Source organism: Ceratotherium simum, chromosome 22 (genome assembly GCF_057802395.1).
Source record: "Ceratotherium simum simum isolate JZ-2026a chromosome 22, ASM5780239v1, whole genome shotgun sequence".
Lineage (NCBI taxonomy): Eukaryota > Metazoa > Chordata > Mammalia > Perissodactyla > Rhinocerotidae > Ceratotherium > Ceratotherium simum.
This window is the reverse complement of record NC_141921.1, coordinates 5,286,817-5,306,673: the sequence shown is the minus strand read 5'-3', so window position 1 is coordinate 5,306,673 and position 19,857 is coordinate 5,286,817. Positions and strand designations below refer to the sequence as shown.

Here is a 19,857-nt window from a genome sequence, read left to right as displayed (position 1 = left end):
CCCCACCCCGCCGCCCCGCGGTCCCAGGGCGCCAGGTCGCCCCCAGCCCCCTCCCTCCTCCCACCCTCTCTCCGTCCCACCCTCCCCAGCTTTGTGCCCGGGGCGCCCAGCCGCTTCCCCCTCAGCCACGCCGCGGGAGGAGGGAGCCGCCACCGAGGAGCTGCCACTCGCTGCCCCGGGCAGGGGCACAGGTAGGTGGCGGCCGCGGGCTGAGCCGCTCGCGGAGCCCGGGGCTGCGAGTGGGGGCGGGGTGTGAGGGAGGGGCGGGGTGGGGGAGGGGAAGAGCTGGAGGGACGGGGTCGGGGTGTGGTTGGGTGAGGGGTGTGAGGATGAGGAGACAGGGGTGTGAGAGATGGGTTTAAGGGTGGGGTCGGGGTGCTGGGGCCGTATGAGAATTGGGGTTCCGGGCCGGGGTGGGAGAAGGGAGCAGGATTAGCTGGGGTGGCCTTGGGGAGGGGCATGCGTGGGAATTTAGAGCGAGATGGAGAACTGCAGTACTGGGGAAGGGGGAAAGGGTCTTGGATTAGAATAGAAGGGGTGGGGTCTTGGGAGCAGGGAAGAAAGAAGTTGGGGCTGTGGATTGTGAAGTTGGGCATGGTGAGGGGTGAAGGAAGGGGGGCTTGAAGGTTGAGGGCAGAAAACAAGGAAGGAGGTGGAGAGATTGGGGTCCCAGGAGAGGGAATCCCAGAGAGTGGGAGGAAGGGAAGAACACGGTGAAGGACAGAGGAAGAGTGCTGGGGGTTAGAGTGGGCTGGGGTGGAATGGTGTGGGGAAGGGCGGAGAGGCAGGTGGAGGTGGGATTGGGTCTAGGCTACAGGCAGCCACATTTCAGGATCATGGAAGGATTGGAAGGGTTTAGATGCGGGGGCAGGGGAGCTGGGAGTGGGGGGGGTTAGGATTTTTGGTGTGGGGATTGAATTTTGTGTGAGAAACTCTAGAGTTAGAGGGGAGAAAAACTGTAAAAGAGTCAAGATGTAGGAGAGATTGGCATGTTCCTGGAGGGAAGTAGGGAGCTGGCTGTGGTGTGACCCTCTGGAGCTCAGGGGAGGAGAGGGTATGGGTGAGAAGGCAGGTAGGAAAGTATAAGCTATAGGGAAAAAATAAGGAGAGGAGTTGAAAATTGAATAATGGTGGTGACACAGAGCAGTGAAGGTAAGATTGTTGGTTGGTTATGGGTGGTTTGGAGCTAGTTTCTGTTCAGGTTATTATGTTAGAAATTTTCTCAAGAATACTGCATTTCCAAATAAACCAAGGGTGTCTGCAGCCTTGGGATGAAGGCCATGGGTTGACAGATGCTTTCCTGGTGTGTGGATGTGGGTAATTTCTGCCCTGGCAGAGGGAAGAGGGGAGGCCTCGGTGTAGCTCTGTCCTGGCTCTGTTCCTGCCAACTCTTTCCTCAGATGGCCATTGCTTTTTTATCTCCTCCCTGTCCCCCTAGCTTGAACCCGTGAATTCCAGAAGGATCAAACAGGTGGGTGAGATTAATTTTTAACATCTTTGTTTTATCCTGAAGGCTGATGTCATATTTTTATTGTTGAGAGACGGCATCACGCGGTGGAAAGAGCTTGAGCTTTGGAGGAATACAGCCTTGAGATTGAATTCTGGCTCTGCCACTTACTAGCTCTGTTCCTTAAATAAGTTGCTTTACTTCTCTGAGCCCCTTCATCTGTTCAGTGGCAATCCCGGCCTCATGGGATTGTTGAGGGTTACGTGAGATCATTTTATATAGTACCTAGCACAGTGCTTGGCAACTGGTAGGTGCTTAATAAATGTAGCTATCACACCCGTTCTCATTATCATCGTAATCATTACTGTGATTTATTATTCTGGGATTGTTAACTTTCTTTATCTACTAAAGTCAGGCATTTTCTTCTCTCTTTCTTCAAATTAGATAGCCATAGACTCAGCTCACAGTTTTAATCCTGTTGCCTCCCTTCCTCACTCCCCTCAGTCCACTTGACTGGAATAGTCATGCTTTTTGCTTGGTAAACTGGCTTCAAGGTCTAAAAAGCTGTCATATTTAGTTATCAATTATTTTATCTTGCGTGTTATTCAAATGACTTGCTTCGTGGTAACTTTGGCTCCTTTGTGATGACCAACTACTAGAACATGCACTATTGTGGTATTTTTCTGTGATGTTGTATGGATTACAAAACTGTCTCTCTGTAGGGGGCTGGGAGACTTATCAGAATGCCCCTGTTACTCTGTCGATCTGATAGAAAATATAGCTAATGCAGGTCTACATTGGACATTGTTATTCTTGCAGATACTAATTACTTTAATTTTCCAGTTTGTGTGCGGTTTTGCCATGGTTTAGAACAGGCCCTGTCTCCTGAAGGGGCCCGTTTATAATAGACCACCCTGTAATCAGCCGGGCACAAGCAAAGCCAAGTACAGAAGCTTTGTGTGGAATTCTCTTGTCTTTATGGTTCTTAACCTTGGAAGGCTTAAACTTTAATTTAATTGTTAGATCGTTTTATAGTACCTCGCAAACTCTCAGGAAACTCCTTATTGGGAGAATGCAAGATGCATAGATTTAGTAGAAATCAAAGGTCACCAAGATTCCCTGAACCAGAGTCAGTTCCTTAAGTACCACAGTTGAAGAACAGAGAGGCCTGGGGCTTCTGGACAGATGATGTGGATTTACTCTTCAGGAAATTTTGGACTTTTTTCATCGTTAAGAAAGAGAACTAGCATTTGATGAGTAATTTAAAGGTAAAATATAGCCAGAACTGTGCCGTTTTTTGACAGTGATCCATGGAAGCAGAAGCTGCCAGGATTTGGGGCAGCTTGGGTTAGCATCCTTACTCTTGTCCCGATCTGCTTCTGCCCTCTGCTGGATGGAATCAGACTTTTCTGATTTTTAGCAGCAGTAGTCATCCATTCATCCATTTGTCCATTTTACTGCCAAGTTTGTGGAAGGCATTTTTAGGGGTGAAGGTTAGGGGTAATACAGATGGGCAGACCCTGTTTCATTGTCAGGGAGCTTGTAGTGTGCTGATCCGTTATAATATGTTATCTTCCATGGAATTTGCCTTTCTACTATTAAAATTAAGTCATTCCTTTTTAGGGCCATGCCTGGTGTCTGCTTTCTGATCTACAGGTAGGGTAGGGCTCTGAATGTCCAATCACAGGGATAAAGACCGAAGGAGATCCGCTTTATCTCTTCGTCAGGATTAAAGTCTGAGGTTGAAGGGGCCAGATGCTTACTGCTACTGGAAGAAGAGCTTAGAGTAAGTGAGGCATCTCTTTAGCAGCAGGCACTGAATACTGGCAAGACTATGGGTTGTAAGAGCTGGCACTGTGACAGGAATTTTTTTTTCTAGTTTCTAGATTTTTTTTTCCCCCCTGGTAGTACCAGTAACAATATACTCCCATCATCTGCTTTGCTTCTGCCACCTGCAGAAGGGTCTGGCAAGTGGGGGAGGAGCCTGCAGCTGTTGCCTGGAAGAGGAGCTGGCTCCTAGCAACAGTATCAGCAGTCCCTGCAGCTCAGAGCTCTGTCTGTCCCTTTGAGGTCTCACCCTTCCTCTCATTTGGTTCAACAAATACCTTTTGAGGGCTTACTCACTACTAGGTGCTGTGTTGGGCCTGGGAAAGAGAGACAAATCAAATAAGTGCCTTACCTTCAAAGAGCTCCCAGCTCTGGGAACATTAGCAAGTGAGCAGACATAGTACATGGTGCTAAGTGCTGCATAGAAGGAGACACTGGTGCTCTGGGAAAACCAGACAGGCATGCACTGGTGCAGGGGTTAGGGAAGGTTTTCCAGGAGAAGGCTGGTGGTTGAGCTGAGTGTAAATGGTGAGTAGAAATTAGGCAGGTCAGGGAAGCAGAGAAGGGTATCCCAGCCAAAGGGAGCAGAATGGGCGAGGGCCAAGTGGGGCAAGAAAGCACAGCCAGCTTACCTGGTGCTGTGGCCTGGCCAGAGAGTGGGGCATAAGGAGATGAGCAGGAAAGGTGAGGCACTTGGCTAGGCAGGGCCCTCCTTTCGGATGTGCTTTTACACACACAATTATCCTCGGGAGAAATGTGGATGGTACTGATGCCTGCAAACAGGATCACTGTTTGATCTCCAGAGACGGCATCTTTGATCACTGACTTGATTGTTTGCTGACGCTTTTAAGTGGCATCAGAGCCGTGTCCTAGCCCTGCACTGATGCAGAAGAAGCTGGGTTACTTCACTCCAAAAGTCAGTCAGAGTCTTTTAGAGATAATGGCAGCTTTTTGACCTGTATTATATTAAAGTTTACGTCTCTCTTCCCTTTAAATTGTTGTGGAAATGATAAATACTTTCGGGTACTTTAATTTCATAAATAATTTGAAATACTCATTTCAATTTCTCATGTATTTTGAAATCTCACAGTTCCTCAGGAAAACAAGTATTTATTTCAATTAGTACTTGGGCACAAAATGTTGCCCACATGATTGCATACATACCCAACTGTTTTTGATATTTTTCCTTACCTTAGAAGTCCCCTAATAGAGCCTTAATAGATGTGATGCTTCCAAGGGCTAGAATAACTTTTATTTAGCTCTTGTGATGGAGGTCTTTATTTGTAGATGCAAAAAACCTGGTTGCTTGTGGTCTATGTAATGTTTAGCAAATGAGTAAACTTTAGTTCCACAGATATCTGCTCAGGGCTTATTACATGCCAGAGCACTTTGTTAGGGAGTCTGGATGAATTAACATGACCCTCTCAAGGAGTTCAAACCAGCAGAACACAAGCCCAGAAACAAATCAGTAGTGGAACAGTGAGCCAAGTGCAACAAAGAAGTGTGTGGAAGGTGCCAAGGGAGTTATTAATTTCTAGTCTTTGTTCTGTGCATAAACATGTTTGAAAAACAGAAATAGTGGCTGGCCAGGTGGCGTAGTGGTTAAGTTCACGTGCTCTGCTTCAGCAGCCCAGGGTTCGTGGATTCGGATCCCAGGCACCGACCTACATACCACTTATCAAGCCATGCTGTGGCAGCATCCGATATGCAAAATAGAGGAGGATGGGCACAGCTGTTAGTTCAGGGCTAATCTTCCTCAGCAAAAAGAGGAAGATTGGCAACAGATGTTAGCTAAGGGCCAGTCTTCCTCACCAAAAAAAAACCAAAAAAACAAATAGTTAATTCCATACGTACCATTTGTAACTTATGAATCAACAAAAACTCTACGATTTTAAAGGCTGCATAATATTCCATGGTATGGATGTATCATAATTTATTTAATACATTCCTGTTGTTGGACATTTAGGTTGTTTCGAACTGTTTTGCAAATATTGACTATGCTGCCACAACTTTCCTTGTGGATGACTCTCTGTCTGCTTCTGTGATAACTTCCTCAGAGTGAATTTTAGAAATGAGATTCGAGCTGGCTTTTGAAAGGTGGATAGGAGTTTACCAGATAGACAAGAGAAACAGGAGGGTAGGAAAGGGCGTTCCAGGTAGAGGCAATAGAGGCAACCTGCAGTGCCAGAGTTCATAGGCGACTTGTAAGCTTCGTTTCCCCAAACCAGCCACAGGGCCTGCCAGGTAGGCTCGTAAAGCTCTGGGCACAGCAAGATGAAGTTACATGTTACAAATGGCATTTTAATTGGATTTGCTTTCCTTGCACCTTACCTTTACAGTCACACCCAAGACAATGTCTTACTACCTCAACTCAGAAAATCACCTGGACCCAGGGCCCATCTATGTGCGAGAAAATGGGCAGCTGCACATGGTCAATCTGGCCTTGGATGGCGTCGGGAGTAGCCTGCAGAAGCCAAGGCCTTTCAGACTGTTTCCCAAAGGCTTTTCTGTGGAGCTTTGCATGAACAGGGAAGATGATACTGCACAGAAAGAGAAGACTGATCATTTCATCTTCACGTACACCCGGGAGGGGAATCTTCGGTACTCCGCCAAATCTCTCTTCAGCCTTGTCTTGGGCTTCATCTCCGACAATGTTGATCACATTGATTCCCTCATTGGCTTTCCTGAGCAGATTGCTGAAAAGCTGTTCTCTGCTGCTGAAGCCAGACAGAAGTTCACAGAGCCAGGTGCGGGGCTGAGGGCTTTACAGAAATTCACTGAGGCCTATGGAAGTCTGGTGCTTTGCTCCCTGTGTTTGCGAAACAGGTGGGTGTTCAGATTAGGATATTGGGTATTTTATTGGGTGTGTTAATACTGTCAAGTGCTGGGGCTTAGTGGGCTTGGGGGCTTCTCCCATCAAATAGCACTTCAATTTAGAACTTCCAAACACAAATTGATGGGCCATTTTGAGAGGAATCACTGTCTTTCTAACCCCCTCCCCCTCCCAGACAACACTTAGCTTTATTTTGAAAACACTTTACAAGGATTAGTTGACTGCCATAGTTCCTCCATTAGATAGAAAATACTCTTCTACCAACTTTCCTGGTAAGAGAAAATAGAAAAACAAGACGTGATCTGCCAGATATCTCCGGGTATGCTCTTGGGGATGTGAAGTTTAGTAACCAGAGTTCTTGGCCCTGTTCCAGTTTTCAGACCCTGGATATTGAGCATTAGATAAAAGAATGAGTGATTAAAATTGTAAGTATCTTAAAGTTTGGAAATTTTCAAATAAGGTCACAAAACCCACACCAAGGTCTACCTGTTTTCTAACAGAGCAGATGTTTTCTATTGTGACTTAACTTTGCTCATAGACTTTTGTTGATTTATTTAGAGTTTTTATTCCACCATCATGTAAAATGACTTTCAAAGCATCTATTAATTAAAAAACTTAGGAAAAAAGGACATGGAAAGAATTCAAACACAAACGCAAAAAGGTGTAAAGTGAAACATAAGCTTCCCTCCCATCTCATCTCCTATTGCCTCTTCCCAGGGACAACTACTGTTATCAGTGTCTTCTATATCATTCCAGAGATGTTCTGTACGTACACATGCATGTATAGCTCTCCCCTTTGTTATACAAATGGCAGCACACTGCTTACATTCTTATGCACCTTGCTTTCTTCACATATTTTGAAAATCATTTACCATGAATACCTGTAGCTTTTTTAAATAACTGTATGGTATACCACTATATGAACTTTTTTGTGATTAGAAAATGTGAAAGGTAGCTTACTATTAAGATGCACAATCAATCTGACCATTAAAACAAGGCTAAACAAAGAGTATGGAAGAAAAAAGGAGAAAGTCATACTAGAAAGCATAAGCTAAGCTCATATACTTAAAAAAAATAGAAAAGAAGCAGTCTTTATTTAATCGGCTCATAGAATTAATAGTTTTAACTCAGGCCAAATATTATTCTTTATAAAGACAAGATGTAAAATACACGCAGACAAGAACAGAGCCAAGGTCTCAGGAACCGAGAAGGCACCTTATGGAACCTCTCAGGCATGGCTCGGCCTAGGGCTGCTGCCAGGGGAAAGAAAAACATTACCTCGCCTAAATGAAAAAGCCAAGCAATATTTCACTGTAGTTCATACATTTAAAGTACATTTTACTCGTTCATTTTTTATTCCAAGTTATTTATGTTCATTGTAGAAAAATTAGAACAATGAAAAATAGAATTATGATATATACCTTGTTTTAGAATTATTTTATAAAGAGAATACATACTATTTGGGAAATACATAAAACTGTAATATTCAATTCGTAATCCCACTATTCATGGTAACCATTTTCAAATATATATCTTTATGCATTTGGGAATATACTCTATCTACAACTTGTATTCTGTTTTTTTCACCCACCTGATCATTTATAGCTTAAGGATTTCTCATGATAGTGAAAATCCTTTTATCCGTTTATGATGTCTGCGTACTGTTCCGGTGGTCAGATTGGATGAGAATAGCACTTTCATTCATGTTTGATGAGCACATAAATTAGTGTAGCGTTTCTGGAAAGCTGTGTGGCAATATGTATCAGGAGCCTTAAAAACATCCATACCATTTATTTGCCCATTAATTCCATTGATTAAAAATCTATTCTAATTTCTAGTGTAATAATCAGGTAGGGGAACAAATATTTTTACGTAAGGCTGTTCCTTATAGTACTGTTTGTGGTAGTGAAAACCGGAAAGCTGAATATCCGACAATAAGAAATCAGTTAAGCAAATTATGGTACATTCATATGATGAAATATATAACTGTTAAGATAATATTCAAAGATCATGTAAAATGATATGGAGAAATGTTCATTATATAATAAGTGAAAAAATTAAAATTAAAATTGCATATATGATCCCAATTTTGTTTAAAAAAATAGCAGTTTTTATATGTATTGCATATATAGAAAGATAAAAGAAAAACACACTGAAATGTAATCTAGATAGTGGAATTGAAATTGGTTTTAATTTTCTTTATAATTTTCTATATTTTCTTAATTTTTTCTCCAGGGCACGTGTATTACTTTTATAATCAGAAAAATATAAGAAACATTTTAACATAATCTTTTGGCTAATATTTTATTGCGACAGTTCCACACTGTGCTGTCTTATTCAGAAACAAGAGTAAGATTTTCAATTGTGATCAAAAACTTCTCCTTTTGAATCCCCAGTGCAAAATAGGAAGAGGGTAGGACATTTGGGTTTGCATTTGCAATCCAGGGCTGAAGCTGCAGCAGCAAAGGTTTTACCAGCACAGAAGTGTTCAGATCAGAGGGAAAGAGCTTGAGAAGATAATTGAAAATAAGATAATTGAGTAGGTGCGGGCACTTGCTGTCTTGAGGTTGGGTCACAAAGCTGCCTGCCAGAAGGAGAAGCCAGTGTCTTTGTAACTGGCTTCCAATCCTACAAAACTATCTCTTCCCTGTGTTGAAACTCCAGTGATTTCTAATCCCACTGGTGGTCGCAGGGAGGCAAGTATGTTTTCCTTAAAATATCACCCTGTATAACTGAAGTAATTGTAATAGTTACCATTTAATGAGGGCCTATAAGATGCTACGTACTTCTGGAATATTGTTTCTAATTTTCTTAATCCTGAAAAGAAGTAATCATCAACCCCATTTTCTAGCTGGAGAAGTTGAGGCTCAGAGAGGTTAAGTAACTTTCTCACAATCACATGAGTAATTAAGGTTGTTAGAATCCAAACTCAGGTCTGTCTGACACTAAAATATGTCAGTACTCCTTCTGTTGGTTCTCCACTACACTGTTCTGAACTCTCTAAGGGGCAAAGTGGAAGACTAGTGTGAGCAAGACTAGAGCTTTGGTTATGTCCTGGATAAGCATCTAGTAGTATCTGTGGCTTTGCATGTTGGTTTCTCAGCCTTGATGTTTGTAGTGTTGTTAATCATGTTACACATTGTTATGTCCTTGACAGATAACCCTTGTTTCAGAATTACTAAAAATCTTTTGGTTAATTGATCAAAGGATGTGTGTTTTCCTTTCTCTGATTGCCGGTAATCCCCCAAATCCCCATTAACCCTTCAACTCTGTGATTGGAAGATGGAAAACAGCAATTAAAATAGTCTGAGTAAATAAGGCTCATTTGTGTACCCAGCTGAGCTTGGTCACCAGGCAGCTTAGAGGAGGTATCAGTGCCCCAGGCCATCTGTACCTAGCAGTCAGGCCGGCGATCAGGTTCAGTACATCTTATTTTGGTTGAAAGTAGAAAGAAAAGAGATCTAACTCCCCTCTTGCTCTCAGATTATTCCATACCGTTTTTGGTAATTATGATCCTGCTGACAGAAGAGAGATGTGAACACTTTTAGGTGTAACCCCACTGATCCTACCATACCATCTTGCGGTGGAAACTGCTAGACATCCATGAGGAAAGTGGATGGGAAAGGCATGCTCTTGCCACAAGTCCATTTCCCTGTTCTCTTAGGATCCTCTCCTCTCTGTTTCCTGTCGCACCTAATCCCTTTTCATTTTTTCTCAGTGACGTCATCTGAAATAGATGAACAACTAGGAAGCAGGGTGGAGGCCGTAGCCTGGGCTGTGGAATGCCTTTTTAATCTCCTTTTCCTCTCCAGAGGCCTCTCTGATGCTTCCTGATAACAGTTTGGCAAGGTGCTCCAGAGTAATTAAATTGTGCATGCTCACATGTTGTTGGTCTTAACTGTCTGGATTAGAGCGAGTCCCTGTGGTAGTCATGCTGCCCATACTTGCAGAGTAAAGTTCGCAGGATAACAGAGGCATAGTGGGGTGGGCAGCTACTCAAGCCTGTGTTTGAGTAGAAAAGAAGTGATCTGCCAGATATCTATTGGTATGTTCTTGGTGGTGTGAAGATTAGAACCCAGAGTTCTTGGCCCTGTTCCAGTTGTCAGACCATTAGCTATTGAGCGTTAGATAAAAAACAACCTTAAAAGAATGATGGAGTATTCTAAAGTTTGGAAATTCTCCAGTAAGGTCCCAACACCAACACCAAGGTCTGTCTGTCTGCTAACAGAGCAGAGGTTTTCTCTTATGACTTTCTTTTGCTCATATATTTTATTTATTTATTTAAAGTTTTCATTCCACCTTCATGTAAAAAGACTTTTCAAGGCATTTACTAATTAAAAAATTCAACCTGTGCCCACATGGTGATCAGTGAAGTCTGCATATTACATAGTACCTTGTCCTGATGCAATGTTGACTAACACAAAACTACAAATGGTGATGTTATAAAAGAAGGAAAGGAAAAGCTGTTGATTGCTCTCCCCGCCCCACAGATATCTGGTGATTTCAGAAAAACTTGAGGAGATTAAGTCTTTCCGGGAGCTGACCTGCCTGGATCTTTCCTGTTGCAAGCTTGGAGATGAACATGAACTTCTAGAACATCTCACCAATGAGGCCCTGTCTAGGTATTGCCTTGCCACCACTTGTAGATGAATTCTTTTATTAGTTTTTTAAAGGATGATCCAATGGGATCATCTTGAAGAATGCTAATTACTTCCCAATCCTGTGTTTATTTGGTAATATTTTTCCTAAAACTGAAAATATCTCCGTTTACTTGGTACAAGCAGTATAATTGGACAATTCTTAGGAAGGTAAGTCAGTTGGTTCATTTTTCTAAATAGGCTTTATTTCAACATGAAGTACTCGAAGCTACTTAGATTGAAAAATGATTTTGTCCTTTATTTGTTCAGTCCTAGTTGATTCTGACAAAAGATGAGAAGTTATACAATTTTCTACAATCATTATCATTTTCAATTTTAACTATCAATGAACTATAAGTTATTTAAAAAGCGCACTATTAAAGACAGTCAAATAAATCCTTTCCAAGAACCATAATTGAAAGAAATTGCCAAGTTCATACCATTTGCAAATAGTCCGACTGATCTCAGGTTACCCAGTCTGGCCAACAGAGAGAAGGCCAGATGGATTCCATTGTGGTTTCGTTAACACCCAGAATGACAACAGCATTACAGGCCTGAGTCTAACCCACTACCTGGGGCCTGCCTCTGGGACACCTACCCACAGCCCCGTCCAGAGGTATTTTTGTGTGAGGTTAGTAAAGGTTCATGTTTCTTGTTGTCTGTGGGACAGTGAAGCACATTAATACACCAGTTTCAGGTTAGCTCTATGGATTGGGTTATGGATATCCTTAAAAACCCAGTCTGAAAAATCTAGATTTATAAAGCTAGTTAAAAGATTGTTTGCTTTGCAAAAAGAATCTCCTAAGAGTTCTTTAGCAGACCTTCCTGACATATTTAGTGTTTTTGGTTTTCAACAGGATTTGTCAGGAATGCAGCTTTTGTGTTAAGCGAGGTATGTTTATCCCCTTCATGAAGTCCGTTTACCTCATTCGACCGTATACCGTTAGTGCCCTCTGCCATCTGAGATGAGTACTACATGAGACTCTGATTGCTAAGTTAACCCTCACTTAGTAACTGAAATAGCACCAAAAGATCTTTAAGTCTGTTAAGTGTATTGAGTGTGAAATAGCAGGAGGTCCAGGATATTTTGTATTTTTTAATGAAATTTATGAAAGCATGTTCTCATACCTACACTTTCTCAAACTCTGTTTAAGTAATTATTTATGGACTTTGTTTCCCTAGTGTAACTCAACTCCACCTGAAGGATAATTGTTTATCTGATGCCGGGGTGCGGAAAATGACAGCACCAGTTCGAGTGATGAAAAGAGGCCTGGAAAATCTAACATTATTAGACTTATCTTGTAAGTTTTATTAGAAATTATAGATTATTAATGTTGGAAGAATGGCATTAGAAATCATCTAGTTCTTTTTCATGTTAGAGGTGATAAAAGTGAGGGGACTTTCCTAGGTGCCATGATAAGTTAGTAGCAGAGCAGGACTGTAGCCAGGCTCTTGACCCCTGGCCAGATACCTTTCCTGGTGTGCTGCCACCTCTTCAGGGTAGGAAAAGCTCTTACAGATTCATCCATGCCACTCACTATGTGCACGCAGGGCAGCCTTTCATCATATTCATAGCATATAGAAAGGACATGTGGCTCATCTTTACTTTCTTTGCATTTCTGATCTGTAATGTGTGTCAGCTAGGTCTTTTTTGAATCAATATTTGCTTGATGAAAATCTGGATGACACCACAATTGTGATAACTTACTCAGGATTAACCAGATATTGACTCCAGTGGTAGAAAGCTGATAGAGATCATTTATGATTTAACTGAGCATCCATTGAATATGTGACAGAATGGTAGAGTGTCAAAAGAATAGAAAGAGCAGATTTTGTGGTCAGAGGACACTCCTTGCTCTGCTACTTTTGTTAGCAGCTGTGTGCCCTTGGTAAATTATTTAACCTCTCTGAACCTTGCTTTTAGTTTCTGTAAAATGAAGGTAATAACAGATGTCTTCCCTCCCAGGGAAGTGTATTCATTCAGCACATTTTTTGAGCATCTGCAGTGTGCCAGGCCCTGGGCTCACAGCCTTGCGGACTCAGTGCTAAATGTAGTACTCTGATGTGAGAAGGGAATATGTAAGAAAAGATTCTGAAAAAAATGCAAGTTAGTAAGAGTGGTAATAGTCTCTGTGTCTAATACCTTTGAAAATTTTTTTAAAATAAATCTTTTTTACTTTGGAGGTGAAATGGCTGTGAACAAAGTCTGATGTACCATTTTAATACATTTATATATGCTGTTTTTGTATGGTTCCAAATTAAAACCCACCTGGTTCATTTATTTTTCTGCTAACCTCCAGCTCCTAGAAAGTTAGAGCTATAAAGGATCTTAAGGATTATCTAGTGTGGCTCCTCCATATTGCAGATAGGATAAAGATAAGATCCATATATTTAATTTACCCTGAAAAGTGTGCTCACTCAATGTTTTATACTTTATCATTGTTTGGTTTTTTTTTTCTGACCTTATCGTTGGCATTTTAGCAATAGTTATGCTGTAACGGAATATTACCTATGTTTTTGTCATCCAGGTAACCCTGAGATCACAGATGCAGGAATTGGATACCTCTTTTCTTTTAGAAAACTAAACTGCTTAGATATCTCTGGGACGGGGATCAAGGTAAGACTTTTGCTCCCTTCTCTTACTTTTCCAAACTCACAGTTGGATATTTTACTTCTGCTAATTGGTGTTTAGAAAGGGCTGATATTTATAGTAGTGTTTATTTGCTACTGAAAACAAGTAAGAATTGGGGCAGCCCAGTGGCGCAAGCAGTTAAGTGCACGCAGTCCGCTTCGGCGGTCTGGGGTCTGTGGATTCGGATCCCGGTCGCGCACTGACGCACCGCTTGTCGCGCCATGCTGTGGCAGCGTTGCATATAAAGTAGAGAAAGATGGGCATGGATGTTAGCCCAGGGCCAATCTTTCTTGGCAAAAAAGAGGAGGATCAGCATCGGATGTTAGCTCAGGGCTGATCTTCCTCACAAAAAAATTAAAAATAAATAAATAAATAAAATAAAATAAACTGTCTAAAAAAAAAAAAAACAAGTAAGAATTGACCAGAGGTGTGTGTTCCTGTTCTGTTGTTCCCTCACTAGGACATCAAAGCCATCAAACACAAGCTGCAGACCCACATAGGCCTTGTTCACTCTAAAGTGCCTTTGAAGGAATTTGATCACAGTAACTGCAAGACAGAGGGCTGGGCTGACCAGGTAATGCAGATTTTTCTCCCCTACAGTTAATATGGCTTTTCATTTTAATTTCAAACGTCTTATTCAGTATGTTAATCCTCATGGTATTCCTTGGCTGAATTGTCCTGTTATGTCAAATCAGAGACGCTGATGGTCTATAACTGACCCAGCTACTAAAGGAAAGGTGCTAGATGCCGGTCGTTAAATCTCATGCTTCTGTCACTAGATTGTGCTTTGTCTTTATTGGACCTAGGAGAAAATGCCTTCTTATAAATGACTCAGAAAATAAGTGAATTCTGGCTTGCTACACAAAAAAGCTGTCAGATTCTCTTAGCAATGTGTATATACTGGAAAGAGAATAAGTCACACTGATAAGGAGTCAAATCTGCCTCTTCCCCTTTTTTGGGCAAATTTCTTACCAGAAACTTAGTGAAGAAATGTTTTTTTGTCTGTCTGTCACTGAGCCTTCCCATTTTCAACTTCTTGGCTGAACTTTGACTCTCATCTTGATGGTCTTTCTCAACGTCGTAAAGTACAGACTTAAGTAGGAGGTCAGAGGGTGACCAAGTAGCACAGCACCAGTAGATGCCAGCTTGCCTGTGGCTGGTCCTTTCTCCAGACACTTGAAACCGAGGTTTCTTGGTGGAGGCCTAGAGGACCCCCCCAGACTGTTTTGTTCCGGATCCCTCCTTGGTTCATGCTGCATGATGGTGGGCCTGTCCAGCTGCCTGATTGTAGCGTCACCTTCCTGTAGGTAAGCAAGGAGGGTGCCAGTGAGTCTGTGTTTCAGAAGTACTTTGAAGTTGGTGCAGAAGTTGCCTCCTGAGGTAATCACTGCAGTGCATTGCCAGACGCAGTTTGTAGCCCTGGGTGAATGCGAGATGTATCCAGTGGACTTGGGACAGGTGTGGGATGGTTGTAAGAAAGGCTTGATGTAGTTGGGTAGCAGGTGACATGGTAGAAAGAGGATAGGCTATGGAGTCAAAGAGACCTGGGTGTGGGATCCTGGCTCAACAACCCAATAGCTGTATGACTTCAGGCAGCTTTAAGTCTCTGTTTCATCATCTGTAAAATGCAGAGACCAGGACCTCTCTTGCAGAGCTTGGGAAGGGTGAAGTAAAATACCTGGCAGCCCGGCCTGAAAGTGAGCTGATTGGGCCCAGTGCAGCTTCACGCCGTGCAGCTCAGCAGGGCCTCTGGGGCTTGGCAGCAGTGCTTCCTCCATCTCCTGTTGCTCCCTTATTAAATTGTTTCAGGCTGGCTCCCTTCTCCTCCTGCCTCATTCTCAGTGGGTGACACAGAAAAATGAAGCCATCTAACAGGAGTCCCCTTACTGCCCTGTCTCTGTCTCACAATTTCTCTGTTTATTTAGCCTTACTCTACCTCCCTCCTATGTAAGGGGGACAGCTGTGCCACCGTATTCCAGTGATAAGCCCTTAGGATTGTTTTTGTTTTGTTTTCACTTCTATTTCCTAAGATCTCCAGCTTCCTCTGTGATGTTTTACTAGTAATTATTTCCCTCTACTGCCCCACTGCAACTTCAGTCTCACCCTCTGCTGGCTGCTTTCCTTCTGTGTATAAATATGCTGGAGCTACCCTCATTCTAACCTGTGCCTCACCCCGGCACAGTGGTGACTCGTTTTCTATTCTTGTCTCTCCCACCTCCTCACTGCCTACTCAGTTCTCAGTCCCTTGTAACCTGGTTCTGGCCGCACTGCTCTCCTGCAGGAGTTCTCTTGAAGGTGGCACGTGCTCTCCTTCTTCCTCCGCCTGGCTTCTCTGCAGCGTTGATGCAAACAGGCGTGCCTCGTGCTCTCTCTCTCTCGGCTTTCCTCTGGCTCTCTCCTAACTTCCCCGCTTCTCCCTCTGGCCCTTGCTGAGTCCTCATTTCCTCCTCTCCTCTTCTATCTCCCCTCCTTCTCCCCATGATCTTCACTGTTCTCAGAGCCTTAAGTGTCCCTGCAGGGATGACTACTTTCTCACCCTGGACCCCTTCCTAAATATCATCCATAAATCTCTGCCTGGAACCTCAGATCCAGCTTTTCCGAACCAGACTCGTTTTCTTCCTCCCCTTCCCTGAACAGCTCTTCCTACTGACATTCTTATTTCTGTTAGTGGAAGCACCATTTTCCCCACTGCCCGCTGAGTTGCCAAACTCAGCTGTTCCATCTTGGCATTCTCTTAGATTTGTCCCCATTTTCCATAATCAGGAAGGTATCATAGAAGGGATAACAAGTAATATTTATTGAGTGGGGCCGGCCCTGTGGCTTGGTGGTTAAGTGCGCGCGCTGCGATGCTAGTGGCCCGGGTTCGGATCCCGGGTGCGCATCGAGGCACCACTTCTCCGTTCATCCTGAGGCCGAGTCCCACATACAGCAACTAGAAGGATGTGCAGCTACGACACACAACTATCCACTGGGGCTTTGGGGGGGAAAAAATAAAATAAACAAACAAACAAAAATTTATTGAGTGCTTCCTATGTGCCAGACATTGTGCTAAACGGCTTATGCATGTTATCTCATTTAATCCTAACAGCAGCCTGATGGAGTATGTACGGTTATTAATCCCTATTTTACAGATGAAGAAATTGAGACTCACAAATTAAATCACTTGCCAGGAGTGCCCTGGCTAGTAAGTGGTGGAGTTAACTCTGGAACTGTATTCTTAAACTCTGCATTGTACTGCCTCTGTGTCCTGAAAATGTTTTTCTTGTCTTTCTTTGTGATCATTTCATTGCATACCATAATGAGAAATATTCAAATTCTTGTTATTCATGATATATGTGAAATAATCATCTACCTTTATTTTATTTATGCATAGTTTGTATTCAGCCAAATTTCCAAAAGAATTTTTAGTAGCTTATAATAAAAATACATTTGTAACAGTTTTAAAAAATGGAAACTGACTGTGACGTGTGAGAATATGGAAACTTGGGCATTCTACACACATACAAGAGTTTGAGTTCAGGTAGTGTATTTTAAGGCATGAAAGTGAGTCTAGGAATGTGTGAAAAGTATTATGACTAAGGTTTTAAATTTTAGTATTTAGTTTAAGGATATGCAATTTATTTCTAGCTTGGAATAGAGATGAAAATAGACAGGGAGTCAGCTCTATAGATTTTTCCTGAGTTGTGCAAATACATATATTGAATGTATGTAGTCTGACCAACTCCTGCATTAAAATAGAAAATCCAGACTTGACTTGGTTCTTATCACTGATCACCTCAAGTAGGATTACCACAGGGGTTTGTGTTTATGGAAGGGGAGCAAGGGGAACAAGGAAGGCTTGAGATTCAAGGCTGGAGGTTTTGTTGAGATTCAAATCTTTCCAAATACATTTTAGATTGTTCTGCAGTGGGAGCGTGTGACTTCGGAAGCTGTGAAGCCACGAGAAACCTCGGAGCCTCGAGCAGCAGCTCAGCGCTTCTGTGAGAAATTCCCTTTCCTTTGGAGTTTTTTGCCTTTAAGTTATTTTGCACCCTTAAAGCAGTTCATCCGTTTTCACTCAGTGGGACAATAAATTATGATAGAATTGACTTAATTAGATGACCAAAACTTGTATTCTCTCAACATAGCATACAGTATAAGTTTACACTTAGCTTTGAGCACCTGCACCAGGAAAATAGCTTATTATTATTATTTTTAATGGTTTTATTTTATTTTATTTTGAAAATAGCTTATCAAATGTATGTATGTGTGTATGTATTTATATCCCATCTTGTTCCAAAAAAGATTTGTGGTGGTACAAAAGTAGATAGAGTGTAGAGATTAAAAACGAATTAAGTGTATTCAAAAGGTAGAAGCAACCCAGTGTCCATCGGCAGGTGAATGGATAAGCAAAATGTAGTATTTACATACAATGAAATATTATTCAGCCTTAAAAAGGAAGGAAATTTTGACACATGCTATAATATGGATGAAACTTGAAGACAGTATGCTAAGTGAAATAAGCCAGTCAAAAAAAGGCAAATACTGTATTCTTCTTACATGAGGTTCCTAGAATAGTCAAGTTCATAGAGACGGAAGGCAGTAGGGTGGTTGCCAGCGACTAGGGGGAGGGTAACAGGGTTAGTGTTTAATGGGTACAGAGTTTCAGTTTTGCAAGATGGAAAAGTTTTGGAGATGGATGGTGGTGATGTTTGCACAACAGTGTGAATGTACTTAATGCCACAGAATTATACACTTAAAAATGGTTAAAATAGGACATTTATGTTATAGGTATTTTACCATAACTTTTTTTTTTTTTTGTGAGGAAGATCAGCCCTGAGCTAACTTCCATGCTAATCCTCCTCTTTTTTGCTGAGGAAGACCGGCTCTGAGCTAACATCTATTGCCAATCCTCCTCCTTTTTTTTTCCCCCAAAGCCCTAGTAGATAGTTGTATGTCATAGTTCCATATCCTTCTAGTTGCTGTATGTGGGACACAACCTCAGCATGGCTGGAGAAGCCGTGCGTAGATTCGCGCCCGGGATCCGAACCCGGGCCACCAGTAGCAGAGTGCATGCACCCAACCGCTAAGCCACGGGGCTGGCCCCTTACCATAACTTTTTAAAAAAGAGTTAGATGAAATTGAAGTGAGGGGGGGAAAAAAGGTAACAAAATAAGAAGAATCCAGGGCATACCAAAAAATACAGAGTAAGGTGATATCATTTGCTAGAGTTGTGCCACAAATTTGGCTCTTAGAAGACAAAGTCAAGTCCAGATTTTGAATAGTAATAGCTAACATTTTTTGAGCTTTTTCTATGTGCCAAGCATTGTGCTAAGCACTTTTTATATGTTATTTAACTTATCTTCACATCACTCTTATGAAATAGGTTTTATATCCTTATAAAGTTGAGAAAAGTGAATCTTAAGTCACTTGCCCAAGGTCACTTACCCAGGAAGTGGCAGAGTACATGCCTTCAGCCTGTGCTAGTGCGTATGCCACTGTCAACTTTACTGGGCATGGGAAAGGGAATAAAATTAGCCCAGACATCAGTTGTTGGGGCTTTTGTCGTTTCCTTGGATCATCTCTCTAGATTTAGGCAGGCATTATCATGCCAGCATGGTGAACTCATCGCCGTTCTCTTCTGTCACTCTTACAGATGGGAAGCGGGCTCGAACAGAAGCCCTAGGGAAGTGTCCCCTGGCAGACACCCACATGAACTCTTCTGAGAAACTCCAGTTCTACAGAGAGAAAGCCCCAGACTGCCACGGGCCATTGTTGAAACGTGAACCTGTCTCAAGCCAGGAGTCAAAGACGAGCAAGAAGAGAGCTCTTGAGGAGCCAGAGAAGGAACAGAATAACTCGTCACAGTCTGCAAAGCAGAAATACGTGTGTCTTGCCATGGAAGACTGGGACTTGTTAAATTCCTATTGATTGGCAGATATAAGTTGACCTTTTGCCCTCCAACTCTAGTGTATGAGGAAAAGGGGCCGATGACGTTTTCCTTTTTGTTTGAATTTACCTATGGTATTAGCATAGCAAGCAGATATTTCTACTTTTGTGGTGGGGGAGGGGAATGCTATGGAAGTATGTAATAATTTCTAATGTATATTTTCAATACATAGTAATTTTTCAAATAAACCTTTTTGCTCTCCATAAGTTCTGCTTGTGAAATATAGACTGGAGCCACAGGAAATAACACTTCAGTTTGGGGTGGAAGGCCATGTGAACTAACAAGGCAGCTTTGCATGATTGTTACTACCCCAGTGTGACCCAGCCGCTAGGATATATATATACATGCTACCATTATTGAATGCTTCCTATCTGCCATGCCCTGTCCTCACAACAACCATGGAAGGTAGATATTAGCCCCAATTGAGAGTTAAGAAAACTCAGCCTCAAGTGAGTTGTTCAAGGTCACAGAGCTTAAAGTGACAGGACTAGAATTTATACTTTCTGTCCAACTAAAGCCCACTTTGTTACATTGCCTTCTTAAATAATAGTT

The 19,857-nt window shown here is 42.2% G+C and overlaps 1 protein-coding gene across 4 annotated transcripts; it reads left to right on the top strand.

Annotated features, from left to right (window-relative positions):
- Window positions 1–21: 21 nt before the first annotated feature.
- On the top strand, window positions 22–19,511 carry LRRC42 (leucine rich repeat containing 42). Of its 4 annotated transcripts, XM_087445890.1 has the most exons (10): window positions 22–191; window positions 1,439–1,471; window positions 3,071–3,233; window positions 5,614–6,100; window positions 10,598–10,729; window positions 11,927–12,045; window positions 13,273–13,361; window positions 13,837–13,950; window positions 17,272–17,356; window positions 19,012–19,511. In XM_087445890.1, exons 4-10 carry the CDS (start codon window positions 5,628–5,630, stop codon window positions 19,284–19,286), a joined length of 1,287 nt encoding a protein of 428 aa, XP_087302016.1. In that variant the 5' UTR covers window positions 22–191; window positions 1,439–1,471; window positions 3,071–3,233; window positions 5,614–5,627; the 3' UTR covers window positions 19,287–19,511. The 4 variants fall into 4 exon arrangements, with proteins under 4 accessions (XP_087302016.1, XP_014649277.2, XP_087302018.1 ...); XM_014793791.2 differs by lacking the exon at window positions 3,071–3,233; XM_087445891.1 differs by lacking the exons at window positions 22–191; window positions 3,071–3,233 and adding an exon at window positions 966–1,152.
- The last annotated feature ends 346 nt before the right edge of the window (window positions 19,512–19,857 follow it).